We start from the raw sequence: 14,137 nt of genomic DNA, 5'->3' as shown, positions 1-14,137 counted from the left end.
TTTTTTTTTTTTTCCCCCAAGGAAATGTAAGGGAAACCAAGGGGAATTTTTGCCCATGATTTCCAAGGCAAAGGTCACCGTCAATGGCTGGCTGTTTCCAGAGGGCTCAGGTTTCTGGTCAGTATGGATTTTTTTTTTTTCCTTTTTTTTTTTTTAAACTCATGAACAAAAACAGGTTGATGATGCCTTGCAAAGATTTTTTTCCCCCAGCTGCTTCGATGAACTGATTGTTGTTTGAAGTTTCGTGTGTTTTGGAGTCTTTCAGACAGTGATGAGAATAGGTAGTAAGTGATCCGTGTCTATCTAAAACAGCATAGTTCTGAAAGCAAACTCAGTTGTAGGGTTTTAAGGAAGGAGTGGGTGATACGTTTCGGGGGTGGAAAAGTGTTGGGTAAGTCTGCAATTTGCTAAAACTAGACAACCTGGATTTTCTGTTGGCCAATGGATGCTAAAGAGCTTTTTGTCTCCCGTGGGTAAGTGAGCCTCACAGAAAGGGTGCTTCTCGTTTCTTCCATTATTTATAGTCCTGGGCTCCTCAACACTTGAAACTTGCAGCACAGATACGGGACTCACAGAGTGGAAAGGATGACTTGGCAGTACATGCATGATGGTAGATGCAGAAGTGCTGTCCATATGTAAAGCGTTGCCTTTAGGAAGGAGAGAAAGCCAAGTTGTCCGTAACTCAAAGGCCTGGATGAGAGGGGCAGAACTGAAACCTTCATATTTGGTATTTGAGCCGTCATGATTTTTAGCGTGAGAATTTAACCAGAAAAATGAACAGATTTTATTATGGACTTCATAGTACGGAAGACAACCATTTTTCAGTTCCAGGAGCTGCTGACTTAAATGCTAGCCCATGTGGTGAGTTTTCTTAGCTCCTAGGGTTGTATTTTAGACTTAGCTGAGTTTTTTAGTCCAGGATGAGAGTGTTTAACTACTTACATTAGCTGTCTGGGGCAGTGGTGATTTTGCTGTTTTATATTACAGAAAATGTCCTTGTGTTTCTGTCAGGAATTGCTTTGCTTTCTATTAAAAAAAAAATAGCACTTCTGTTACTTAGAGATTTTTTTTTCAAATCAAATTGTTTATTGGTTGCTGAAGAGAGAATGAATGATTTGTATAGTTCCCTATAATTTGTGATCTTCTTTCACAAAATTAATAAACATGAAATGTTTTTGCATTGTAAAGTATAGTACATGTTTATATTACTTTGAAAATTAAAAAATCATTTATAAAAGTTAATATTTGCTCAATATAGTAAGTTTGGAAGATGCTAAGAAATAGAAGATAATTATAGGTGGTACAACCCTCCCCCCACAGGAAAAAAACACTTAATTTTGGTGTGTCTTATGTGTAGTTTTCAGAGATGATGTTATTTTTAAATAATTGGTGGTAATTAATAGCTAATACAGTCCATTGGTTTATACAGTCTTAATTTCTGCATAAGATAAAGATTTTGTTTTGGTAGCCAAATCGTGAAAGTGAAATTTTTTATTGTAATTTTTAAAATTATATGTTGAATATAAATGTGATTGCTTTTATTAAAATAACAAAGACCAAAGATTCATTCTGCTGAGAAATTCATTGGGTCAACTTGAGATTTTCTACAGGTTTTCCACACAGCAAGCTTGACTAAGTTAAACTGGTCAATAGCCACCCACTTTTCTTAAGATGCAAACAGATAGTGAAAGTTGATTTCATCTTCCTTGTATTCTGTAAAGGGAAGACACCAAGAAGCAGTGAGGTTGTTAAAAGTTCAGAGAGTTAGAAGCAAAGATCAACAGCAAGAGTACGAAAAATTCAAGAAGGGAGCCACCCTCTGCTCATCAGAGAGCTGGTCTCTATTTTTAGAAGATGTTGTATTACAGAGCGGTCCCTTTACGGCATCCTGCAGGATGGGGCTCCTAGCTCTGGAGGAGCCCACGGAGAACCTTGGGTGTTTTAGCCGAAGCATTATTTTATCACGTAAACTCTCCAGCAGCAGGCTTGTAGCAAAGGTTTGGGGAGAGTATGGTGTGAAATTACTATAGAAGCTATTTTATCCCATTTGCACTTTACATGCCACTCTCCAGCCTTTCCTCTGCAGCATGTCTCTGCCCATTCTCCTCTGTGAATTCCAGCCTAACTGCGCTCTGGTTTTTTCCCCCCCCCGCAGCTTAAGTGAGAGTTTTTTCATGGTGAAAGGAGCAGCCCTCTTCTTACAACAGGGAAGCAGCCCTCAAGGCCAGCGGAGTCTTCAGCATCCCCACAAGCATGCAGGTGATGGCTCTAAATTGACGCTCTTACCCTGGGACTTATTTTCTGGGCCACAGAGGAACCCTCCATTACTGGTGGTGAGCACTTTGCTGGTTTTCAAGGCCAGGGAAATAGTGGAGCACAGGTTTGTAATGACAGCTGCAGGAAGAGGCTCTTGAGCAGGGACGCACGTTTTCCAGATGGCACCGGGAGCCGGCGACCCTTTGGCCACGGTGTCTACGTAAGAAGGTCAGCAGCTTTCTGTTTGGATATAAAGATTTCCTACCCAGTGTATCAGTTAACTGCAGATTTTAAGTTACAGGACGACTTTTTGACAAATGCACCAGAACGCCTTATAGCCAGATGTGGTCCCCTTGAAAATAACCACCCTGGGGTCCTACGTGCCTAGTCCGTCATTTCTCTGAGCTTTTGGAAAACTCTCATTTGGGGAATTTCTTTACGAGCCTTGGGCATGTACTGGGGTGGGAAGTCTTTATTCTTTAACGGTGGGTTTGTTTTTTTGGAAGTAGACAGAAGTGATAAAGTGGGGATCAAACTGAGTATTAATTGAGGTCCAAAAGGAAGCAAATAAGAGATGCCTGCAAAGTAACAAGACTGGTTTTCTTAGGTGACTTGACTCTGAACCTGAAGGCAGTTTGGAGAGAGGAGTTCAGGAAACACTTGCGTACAAGTGGATCTTTGTAGCTGGTGGGGAGCCTCTGCAGGAACTTCTTGAACGGGCAGCACGTGTCGGAGTAGGAGCTGGAAAGGCCTCTGCCTTTCAGAACAATGGCAGGTCAAAGCAGCTAGCAGTTGGGGCCAGTTTTTTTTGTCACTTGGATCATCTTGTTTGTCTCACCTCAAGTCATCCAGCCTCATTTGGGAGCTGAGTGCTTAGGTTAGAACTTCCTATCTTGCATTTTATAGCAAACACGAAGGCTCAGTCAATATTTTCACATACTGATGTTTATAATCAAGATTTAGGTCTGTTTTAAGCTAAGGAAACGATCTTCCTGCCCAAGGAGGCAGTGTGTTTCATGGAAAGAATATTTGCTTTGGAGCCAGACAGACCTGGCTTCTGATCCCAGTTCTACAGCCGTACAGAACCTTCATAGTCAACTTCTAAGCCTCAGTTTCCTAATCTTTACAACGGGCATCAAATATTGGTAACTCAGACGTCGTGGAATTTAAAATTTATGCACATAAACAGACTTACCTTCTCTTAGGTGCTCAGCGTACATTGCTGTAATTATTGCTACGGTGACTGCTGGTACAATACCACTATAAACAGAACCTTCGTTCTTGAATTTGCTAACGGTTCTGCCCTGTTAAGAGTGTAACTGTTGTTTGTGTCTTAACCATAACCCGTAAACAAAGCCAGTGCTCAGCTTTGTTCCCTAAGTATGAAATGTCTCCTTCCTCTGATTCAAAGAATATTTTCGTACTGTGTGTGAGCCTGTGTGTGACTGCAAAACCGTCGTGTAAAAACCCTAAGTCCTGCTGGTTGGCACATCTCTGGCATGTACACGAGAGTAGGAAGGAAGCCTAGTGTGTTGGCTCTTCTGCCCTAGGGTCTAGGAGGGCTGGTGAACTCCAAGAGACGGGGGGCGCCCACTGTCCACAGATGCTCAGTAGACGACCCTGGGGCAGGCACAGACTAGACTTCACGTCAAGTCCCCTGGACGACCCACAGTCCCCTAAGCGAACCCCCATGCCGAGCCGAGTACAGTGGAGGGTTCACTCTGTCCATGTCAAGTAATTCAGCTCGTGTCAGCCAGTCCAGTCAGGCTGAGCCTCACTCTTTCCAGGGCTGACCTATGCTTTAGGCTCACATTCTCTGCCTTTTTTTTTTTTTGCAAGTGCTTACTGAACACTTGAACGTACAGAGACTGTGTGTGGCTACCAGGCCGGGGTTGGGATTTTTCTCTGTCAGCAATTGCACATCTCAGCAGACAGTCCCACTGTGTGGAAAACGTCCCTTTCACTGAGCCACTCATCAGTTAAGGGGTTGGTTTCTGCTTTCGTCTGTGCGCTGCTGCGATTCGGAGTGGATCGTGGGGGTGGGGGTGGGGCCCAGGTGGGCCCAGAACCAGCCATGGTGGTTGTGTGCCATCCCAATCACGCTGGTGACACGACAGGTGAGGGTGCTGTTGGGGACAAGATGGGAACAGGGACCGTTACCTCCAAGTCGTCCCTCGTAGGACGTGGTGCCAGTGTAGGGTGTCTTCCACTGTGGGATCCTGTAAGAGAACAGACGAGGGGGCACGTTTCCAACGACCTGATTCCTCTCTGAGGCAGGAAGTACCATTTGGACATCATTTGTCAATCTCCCCTAAAATTCAAAGGACGCTTTTGCAAAAGGAACCCATCCAATGGATTGATCCCTCTGGGGTTCTAATTGTGATCTATAGGGTAATTTTTTTTTTTTAAAGATAATTCTCTTTCTTCAGGGTGTTGCACAAATTGAAATGAATATGGATTTTCTATGAGTTACTCCCTGCACTTTCTTCTAGATCAGCATCTTTACAGATGAACCATTTCTTCAGAAAGAACCCCATGCAGACACTTTTTTTTTTGAAATACACATAAGCTAGGAAAAAAGTGGCACTAGAACCACCCTCGCTACTTGCTAGTTACGAAGCTCAGTACGGGGGCCCGTGTGCCTGGGACACACAGCCCTTGTTCGGTGAGGTGGATCCTGCGTAGCTGTGGAGACTCACTGCCTCAGAGAACCTTTCCTCCCGTCCCTATAGCCCAGAGGCACCCCTGGGACCCTGGGGCCGCTCAGAGATGTTCAAAAGCTGACTCTGGATTACTGCCTCTTTTTTTTTTTTTTTTTTTGTGCTACGCGGGCCTCTCACTGCTGTGGCCTCTCCCATTGCGGAGCACAGGCTCCGGAGGTGCAGGCTCAGCAGCCATGGCTCACGGACCCAGCCGCTCCGAGGCATGTGGGAACTTCCCAGACCGGGGCACGAACCCGTGTCCCCTGCATCAGCAGGCGGACTCTCAACCACTGCACCACCAGGGAAGCCCCATTACTGCCTCTTTTAAATAACCAAGGAGGTACAAACAAACGAGTACATAATTTTTAGCAAGAAAAAAATGACATTGCTGTTTAATCAAATTATGTCTCTGGGTACCCAACACGTACCTGCTCGCTATGGAGTCACTTAAACATTTCCCCTCCTGGTTGTAGAAGTCATGTCTCTCTCTTATGGAAAATGTAGGAGTTGAAAGCAGGAAATGACCCCCAGTCCTTTTTCCTTCAGACCAACCCTTAGCAAATCCCTGTCTTCAGCTGTGTCTATAGTTTCTGCTGCCCCCCACCCCGCCGCAAAGTCATGTTTGCCTGAATTTAATAACATTTCTCCTCTAGACTTGTCTGCATTTTCAGATTTTCAATATGCAACCCGTATTGCAATTATTTCAGAAAATAAAAGCAACTTTTAAAAACGTGGCAATAAACTGTCTCACCCATCCTCATGCAAAACATTCAGGAGTGGACTAAGGGAAGTCCAGGTCTTCTTTCAGACCCTCGGAATCAGCCTATTCTAACCTATCCTGCCTAGGAAGTGGGTGGGTGACCTTTTTTAAACTTTCTTCATTGATCCAACAGGGGACCTGCCTCAACATCTTCAAGTAATGATCAACCTTCTGCGTTGTGAAGATAGAATCAAGCTGGTAAGAAGAGACGCGAGTGGCAAGTTTTAATTTTTAATTGTGAAATTTGGTAGGGACTTATTGACGAGCAGGGGCTTGGGGGGGTGGGGCTCTTACATCAGAGCAAGTTCTCCCAAACCGTTCTCAAAAGCCAAAGCCCGCTCTGCTCCTCGGTACCCAGAGGTGCAGACAAAGGGGGTGTCAGGTCTCTGGGTCAGTCTGTGCTAAGCTGGAATCATCATTCACTGGAATTTACTTGTTAACCCCTTTAACAAACTTTGGGGGTCTCCTCTGAGCCAGGTACCGTCCCTCATGCTGGGGATATAAATGAGACATAGGAGTTTTCATCTAAATTCCTAAACTCACAGGGGAAAGGTAGAAACAAAAGTCTTTGGTCTTGGATTGGTGAAGGAAAGGGGTGACCATCTGGCATGGCAGGCCAGTAAGAGCATCTCTGCCTGTCTAGGCCGTGCGCTTGGAGAGCGCCTGGGCTGAGCGGGCCCGCTACATGGTGGTGGTGGACAGCAGCGGGCGCCAGGACACGGAGGAGAGTATCCTGCTGGGAGTCGACTTTTCCAGTAAGGAAAGGTGAGTCTGATGGACGGCGGCTCCTTTCTCTGATGGGGGCAAGAGTTGCTTCTGGAAGAAGGTTTTCAGGGTCCCGCATCCACGGGGGCTGGTGATGGTAGGTGATGGGGTGATCAGGCACTGGGAACGGTGGAGCCCCTGATTTTAGCTCTTGTGTGCTGAGTGCTGTGCTAGTCTCTGCTCTCAGAGAGCTCAGGGTCTGCACTGTGCTTAGAGATTTAACCCTGGGTCCTATCAGGGGTGCCCTAGAGGAGGGCACCTTAACCAGGAGGGCTTCCTGAAGGAGGCGACGGCTGTGGCGAACACCCCAGGACAAGTAAGAGCCAGCCAGGTAAAGCAGGAAGGCGCCTTCCAGGCCGACCATCCCATATAGAAGTATGTGATCGATCGGCGTTGTATCGAGCACCTTATGCAGTATTCATATCCCGTGGATTCCCAAGTACTTGTTGATGGGTCCTGGGTCAGAGGCTTGAGGAGAGGTTTGGAATTTCCCAATAACTGGAGGCCAAGTTAGTTATATCATAGACGCTGTTTTGTGTGCGAAATGAAGGTGCACGACTCTCCTTACCTCTAGGATAAGTTAATGCGAGTGAGCTCATTGCAGAACCTGAATTTGTTAAAACTGGATTAAAGTAGATGCCCTTTATTCACCATTCATTAATTTTCTCGTTCATTAAGCAAACCATTCATTTGCCTTCTCCTGTGTATGAGGCAGTAGGCTCAGCCCAGGAAAACAGAGAAGCAACAGTAACCACGGTTCTCGGCCTCAAAGAGCCCGTAAGCTCAGGGAGGGAGGGAACCATCACCAGCACCTGGGGTGACGGGCCCAGTGATGGGGAAGTGTGGGGTTCGTTCCACACTCGTGGCCAGGACGCCATTGCTTGTCACAAGTTAATGAACTAAAAGGGAAGGTGTTTCCTTTATGACCTCGTTCCCAGTACATAGGAGCATTCTGAGTGAGTTTCTGCAGCTCACTTAGGGACATGAGTCCAAGCTGGCGCCCGTAGCCTCAGCTGGGGGGGAAATCTGGATCTGGAAGGATCTGTGTCAGGACGTGCTTTAAGGGGTGAGCTCCGAGGAGCCCCTTGGAGACCAGAGGGCTCCGGGCTCCAGGTTGGGATGCTCCCAGGCAGGTGCCCTCAGAAGGGGCCGGGGCTCCGTCCGTTGGTCATGAGGCAAAGAGACATTCAACGGTGTTACGGTTATGTTTGTTCTTGGAGTGGCTGGCCGGCCTTTCTGAGGGCCTTTGGGGGCAGGACTTCCCCCACCATGTGTCATCCATCCCAGCAATGCTTTCTGGCCCTGAGCTGAAAGCTGCCTCCCTGGAGAATGTGCCCATCGTCTCAGCCCGAGCCACCAGGGCCTCATAGGAGGCTGCCCCCCGCCCCCTCCAGGTCATCTCTGTGGCTTTGCTCAGAGAGCACAGAGCAGTTAACCCGATGCTTCATAAGCATCTCGCCCCGTGGGGTAGGCGGTCCTATGACTCACGTTTTACAAACAAGGAGTCAGAAGCCCAAGAGGCTGGAGTGGTTACACCAAGGCCGTCCTAGTAACAGAGCTGGGACTCACAACTGGGTTTTTATTGTAGACCTGTGGTGTAGACCCACTCATTCCCTTCCCGTTCGTTGTCCCCTGTGCCCCCTCGTTCACCAATCTGTTCATACCGTCACGGGGCGTGCCCTTGTTCGCACACGCTTTCAGTGTGCCGGGTGTCCTGCCAGGTGCCCTGCCAGGCGTGGGGGCTACATCGGTGGGAGAGACCGGCCTCTGCTCCCTTGGAGCTCACAGTCTAGATGGACGAAGGTTAGACACACGAGCACCCTGAGACCGTTCTTTACACACAGGCCCACGTGCTCATTCTCACCCACTCTCTGAAGCGCCCTGCCCCTCCTCTGCCCGCTGGGCACCAGCCTCAGTTCTCAGCGTGTCCCCGCTCCCTGGGTCCTCTCGCCTCTGCTGCACACTCTGCGCTCAGGCCAGCGTCCCCTCCGCTGTCCCAGCCTGCGCCACAGCCCAAGCACAGGTGCCAACTCCAAGGCCAGTGCTGGGCTCCTGTGCTGGGGAGATGGGTCAAGGGGCTTCAGAGGGTGAGCGGGAACCACATGGACCTTCCTGTTGTCGGGCCGGATGCAGCGTCCCCCACGCCCAGGCATAGGGGCCGGGAACTGGGCGCTTTTATCCATCTCCAGCTTGAAAACAAAGCCCTCGTCCTTACAGAAGCCTTTGGCCTGCTGAGAGCATGATACATTTGTTTTTCTAAATTCCTGCCATGAGATTTTGTTTCCTTATTCAAAAAAAGAGAGAGATGAGGTGCCCCCAAAAGGACTCCCCGCGAGGAGAGGGGGTCCAAATGCAGTGTCAGGAGAGAGCATGGGATGACGCCAGCCACAGCGGGCTCACGGGTTCTCCCCTGGAGTCACATCTACGCGTGATTCCTCTAGGGATCAGAGCAGCTGCCCTGCAGGGGCCATCTGGGGTTATTTTGTTTCAGATTCGGGGACACCGTGGGTGCTGTGAGCACAAACACCGTCCTCCACTTGTTAGTGTTCTGCAGCCCGTAAAGGACAGGCCTGTCTCCTTCCTACACCTCCAGCCCCCGCGCAGGCCCCGCCCGCTTCTCTGTCCCTGCTGCACTGGCCCTGGGGACTGGGGACCGCTTCCTTCCCCTAGAGGTACCCTCACCCACCCGTTTTATCCTTCAGGGCTGTGCTTCCTCTAAAAAGACCCAGTTTCCCTGACCACGTGTCCCGTCCCCACTTCCCATATATATAAACCCACAGGCCCTCCTTCACTGTAAAAATCTCACTGTCACTCATTACAGGACTAGTGGAGACTCACAGCAATAACAGATAAGGGGACGTGATGGAACTGGCACAGTTGTTACAATCGTGTCCTGGTCTCTGGTCTGCACTCTTGACTCCAGGTTGAGACCTGAGCGGAAGTCTTCCGTGGCCTTCTGCCCACCGTGTGTAGCTCTCACCAGGCTCTTCCCCATCTCTGCACTTAACGGAGGAGGGCAGTTTAGATGCTGCCCTGGTTTCCTAAGGACCGTTTCGTCTCCGCCTGCCACGGACCTGGGCCTGTGGCTCCCCAGTCTGTGCTCCTTGTAGCTCTCTGTGCCGTTTTCTCTCCTCATTTCCAGTCCCTGGTGTGGGTCGTCGGTGCTGAAAAAGGGCGAGTGTCCAGGTCTGCCCACACCCTCCCAGGGCACCCTCCAGCCTGGGCTTTCTACACGTCTGTCTTGGGCTCCCAGCGGCCCCCTTCTTGCCTCTCCCCAGTGCGACACAGCTGAGTAACCCTGGGAGCTCTGAGTCTCAACGTCAATTTTATTTTGCAGCTCTACAAAGGAAATATCATTAACCCATCAAGAATGGGTAGGACAAATGTAAAATAGTTAGCTAGTGAGAAGGAGCCGCATCGCACAGGGAGATCAGCTCGGTGCTTTGTGACCACCTAGAGGGGTGGGATAGGGAGGGTGGGAGGGAGACGCAAGAGGGAGGGGATATGGGGATATATGTATACATACAGCTGATTCACTTTGTTATACAGCAGAAACTAACATAACATTGTAAAGCAATTATACTCCAATAAAGATGTTAAAAAAAAAAAGAATGGGTAGGACTGCAGGGTGGCACCAGAGAATTTGCCCAACACAAAAGGCTTAGCCCACTTTGACCCAAAGGGCTTGAAACTACCTTCCCCACAGATACAGAAGCAGAGGGTGGAAAAGATCCCCCGTGGCTGCCGAAGCTCTGGAGGGAGAGTGGGTTCCTTGAACCCCAGAGCTGCCTGTGTGCACAGTCGCATGTGTGTAACTGTACTCCCTGGGGGGCCGTTAGGCGGTAGCAGAGATGTCAGCACAGGATCCCTGGAGATTGTCTGAGCTGCCCTTGGCAGTGACGGCTGTTTCTCACAAGCAGACTCTTTTTCAAATGCCTGAAGAGTTTTCATAGTGATCCGAGGAGACCCTCTGATAAAGCCCTTTCTTTTCCTCTGTGTTTCTCAGCGGCGCCAGGCTCTAAAGTGGTCAGGTATCATTTCACTGTTAGGATGGGCAAAACAAAAGCAGATTAAACTAGTTTTTAAAACAGCAGCTGCACAAAAGATACAGAAACAGAGGTCCAGAAGTGAACTCCAGTCATGGTGTTGGCACTCTCCCCTCCCCTGTCACTCCAGGACAGGAGGCTGGGGGTGGCTGCCACGACCTGCCTGTGTCCCCCGGACTGTGTGTGGCCTTGTGCCAGGCGTGTGCCCGCCATCAGCGGCTTCAGCCCTGCTGCAATGTGGGCGTGTGGTCAGCTGGTTACTCCTGGCCCCCGAGAGCTGCAGCTGAGACCTGGCATTTACGGAGCTGCAGCCACACCAGAATGCTGGGGTCAGAGTTCCCTGTGACTGTCTCTAAGCTGGGGTCACTGGCCATCCCAGACCCACATCTTCTGGAATTCAGTGGTGAGCAGTCCTTGCAGACAGCCTTAGAGCTTCTCCCAGATACACACCTAGGCAGCTGGACGCAGGGCAGGTGGTGGGTCCCCCGTGAGCTGGACAGGCTGGGTGGAGGCACAGCGAGGGAAGACCACGTGCAGGCGTGTGGACCCTAACTCTAGGCGTCTTCTCTTCCCTCCCACGTAGTAAAAGCTGTACCATTGGGATGGTTCTCCGACTGTGGAGCGACACAAAAATCCACCTTGACGGAGACGGGTAAGGAGATCTCTCAGAAGGCTTCTTTCACTGTAGACTTTGAAACATGCGTCAGTTTGGGCATCGTTGGATAATCATTAACAGCAGAGTCCCACATGTGACATTTTTACCACATCAGGAGAAATAACATTGCCCTCCCATGAGCCGCACAAGGCAGGGTACATTTGGGACATGATATAAGGGAGTTGGGTCACGAAGTACCAACAGAAACATTTACGGGATATCTGCTGCTGTATGAAGTTCAAGAACAGCAGTGAACAGACATTCATCCATTTGCCTTGATTTGTTAAATGAACACTCGCTGTGTGCCCTCCATGGGCTGGTCCCTGCAAGTTCGCAGATGAATATGATGCAGCAGGAGCGCCAAGTCTTTGAGGGCTGCAGGGAAGACACACAACCAGCAGGTGCAACAGTGTTTGAGATGCCATTTGGGGGGCTGCAGAGGAGGAATCCTCCAGGTGGGCCTGGGCAGGTAGACCAGGGCCAGGGGGCCGTCCGGATTCTGGGGGGAAATACTCAGGTACTGTCACGAGTAGGAAGAAGCAGGAGAGGAAATTATCTCTACTTGAATTCCAACAGTAGAAGTTATGTTGCCTTGTAGATAGAACTGAGAGGGAAAGATAAAAATTAGATTTATTGACGACATGGGCTTACGGTTTACATTTTTCCTTTTTAAACTTCTGTCTTCCACTAATGTATTTCTTATGCAAGTATAAAAGACACAGATGGAGTGTGGGGGACAGGAGGTAGGGGGCGGGGTGGGACAGTGCAGGCAGGTGAAGCAAGATGGTGTCCAGTGCCGCTGCTGCCTCACACCCTTTGCTGGGCTTTTAGTTTTGGGCTGACTTTGTATTGCTGGGTTAAAAGCCAGTCTTCCGGATTTAAGAACCTATCTTTTTTTTTTTTGGCTTTTGGCTTTTGGCATTTGCCCTTGTCTCTGTGGCCTGTGGTCCCTCATCACACAGCGTGAGACGCACTTGTCCTCAGGGTGTCCACGATGGGCTGTCCCCCCCGCCGTCTGGCAGGGATGTGGTCGGAGGGTCTGACTTCTCACCACACTGTCCTTTGTTTTTCATTCTCAGTGGATTCAGCGTCAGCACGGCAGGAAGGATGCACATCTTCAAGCCCGTGTCTGTCCAGGCCATGTGGTAAGTGTGGTTTTAGGGACTTTTAACTCCTTAGAAATACTTCCCTAGCTGACAGCACAAATAAAAAAAACCCCACCTACTTAGAAGCACATTTAGGTATGTTTATTTTGTGTGTGTGTGGCAAAAAATATGTATATTATTATATTATATATTATATATATAAATAAATTATTTATATATTATATTATATTTATATATTATAAATTTATAAATTATTATTTATATATAAATAACAATAATATATATAATATAATAATAATATATATATTTATATATAATATATAAATATAATAATAATATATAAATATAAATTTATAAATTATATATTATGTTATATAAATATATAAATATATAAAATTATTATAAATTATGTTATATAAATAACAAAATTTACCATTTTAAGGACACAATTCAGTGATATTAAGTACATTCACAGTATTGTACACCATCACCACTATCCATTTCCAGAACTTTTTCATCATTCCAGACAGAAACTCTGTACTTATTAAACAGTAATTCCCTATTGCCCCCTCCCCCAGCCCCTGGTAACCTCTCTTCTACTCTCTCCCTATGACTTTGCCTATTCTAGGTCCCTCATATAAGTGGAATCATACAGTATTGGCCCTTCGGTATCTGGCTTCTATCACTTAGCATAATGCTTTCAGGGTTCATCCGTGTTTAATACTTCATTCCTTCTTAAGGCTGAACAATACATTTATTGTAAGGATGTACTGCTTTTATCCATTCATCTCCTGATGGACATTTGGGTTATTTCTACCTTTTGGCGACTATGAATAGAGCTGCTGTGAACATTGGTGGACAGAGTATCTGATTGAGTCCCTGCTTTCAGATCTTTTGGAATTTCTAGATCATGTGGTAATTTTGTGTCTAACCTTTCGAGGGACCACCAGACTGTTTTCTGTAGCAGCTGCACCATTTTACATTCCCGCCAGCAATGCACAGGGGTTCCAGTTTCTCCACATTCTAGTCAACACTTGTTACTCTTTGCTTTTTTTTTCATAATAGCCATCCTTATGGGTATGAAGTGGTATCTCATGGTTTTGGTTTTCATTTCCCTAATTAATTAGCCTTGAGCATCTTTTCGTGTGCTGATTGGCCATTTTGTATATCTTCTTTGAAGAAATGTCTATGCAAGTCCTTTGGCCAGCTCTTAATTGGGTTGTTTGGTCTTTTTGTTGTTGGAGGTACCTTGTTTTTATGTTTCTGCCGTCCCTGCTGACAAAATGTCATTTTAGCATAAATTCACTGGTCCCTTGTCCCTGGCACACCGAGGGTGATCAGTTTGCTCCATGAGGGCAACAGCAATGCTCTGCTAGGCACTGAGCATCTGCGGAGGCATAAAACGGACATAATTCCTGTCCTCCTGGAGTTTAAAGTCTGGTGAGGGAGGTGGCCATAAACCCAGAGCAGAGTCCTATGTTATACTGAGGGGTGGGTGCCGGGCTGTGGGATACCTACTGCAGGGTGCAGGGGCCAGGGCAGGGTAGGGCCTCCCTGGACACCTGCATGGGGGGTGAGGTAGCTGTGGGTGAAGACTGCGTTCAACTTCCAGACCTTCTCTGAACCCGATACACACTCTAGAGCCTCCTCATCCTTGGAGGGCCGCACAGACCACTCATACAGCGGACTCCACACAGCAGTCTCCCTCAGATAATCTGGAAAAGACTCAGGAGAAAGCCGGTGGCCTCTGATGAGAAGAATTCTGCCCTGTGTTTCAAAATAATTACTCTTTTCTCCAGAACAGTGAGAGTGATGCAGGATCCTCCCATGGGCCACGCGCTAACATC

The 14,137-nt window shown here is 48.0% G+C and overlaps 1 protein-coding gene across 5 annotated transcripts in view; it reads left to right on the top strand.

Moving 5' to 3' along the window:
* SSH1 (slingshot protein phosphatase 1) overlaps positions 1 to 14,137 on the top strand; it is a 61,962-nt gene that overhangs the window by 26,456 nt on the left and 21,369 nt on the right. For 4 of the 5 annotated variants that reach the window (XM_004281375.4, XM_049698605.1, XM_033408578.2 and 1 more), the window contains 5 exons: positions 2,156 to 2,259; positions 5,852 to 5,916; positions 6,362 to 6,483; positions 11,113 to 11,181; positions 12,264 to 12,329. In XM_004281375.4, coding sequence (XP_004281423.1) covers positions 2,156 to 2,259; positions 5,852 to 5,916; positions 6,362 to 6,483; positions 11,113 to 11,181; positions 12,264 to 12,329 — 426 coding nt within the window. Of the gene's footprint in view, positions 1 to 2,155; positions 2,260 to 5,851; positions 5,917 to 6,361; positions 6,484 to 9,043; positions 10,933 to 11,112; positions 11,182 to 12,263; positions 12,330 to 14,137 lie in introns of those variants that run through there. The other variant, XM_033408581.2, reaches the window with a different exon arrangement.

The sequence above is a fragment of the Orcinus orca genome, chromosome 15 (genome assembly GCF_937001465.1).
Source record: "Orcinus orca chromosome 15, mOrcOrc1.1, whole genome shotgun sequence".
In the NCBI taxonomy this organism is placed as follows: Eukaryota; Metazoa; Chordata; class Mammalia; order Artiodactyla; family Delphinidae; genus Orcinus; species Orcinus orca.
Note: the sequence above shows the minus strand (reverse complement) of the source record. Positions and strands in the feature narration are given on the sequence as shown.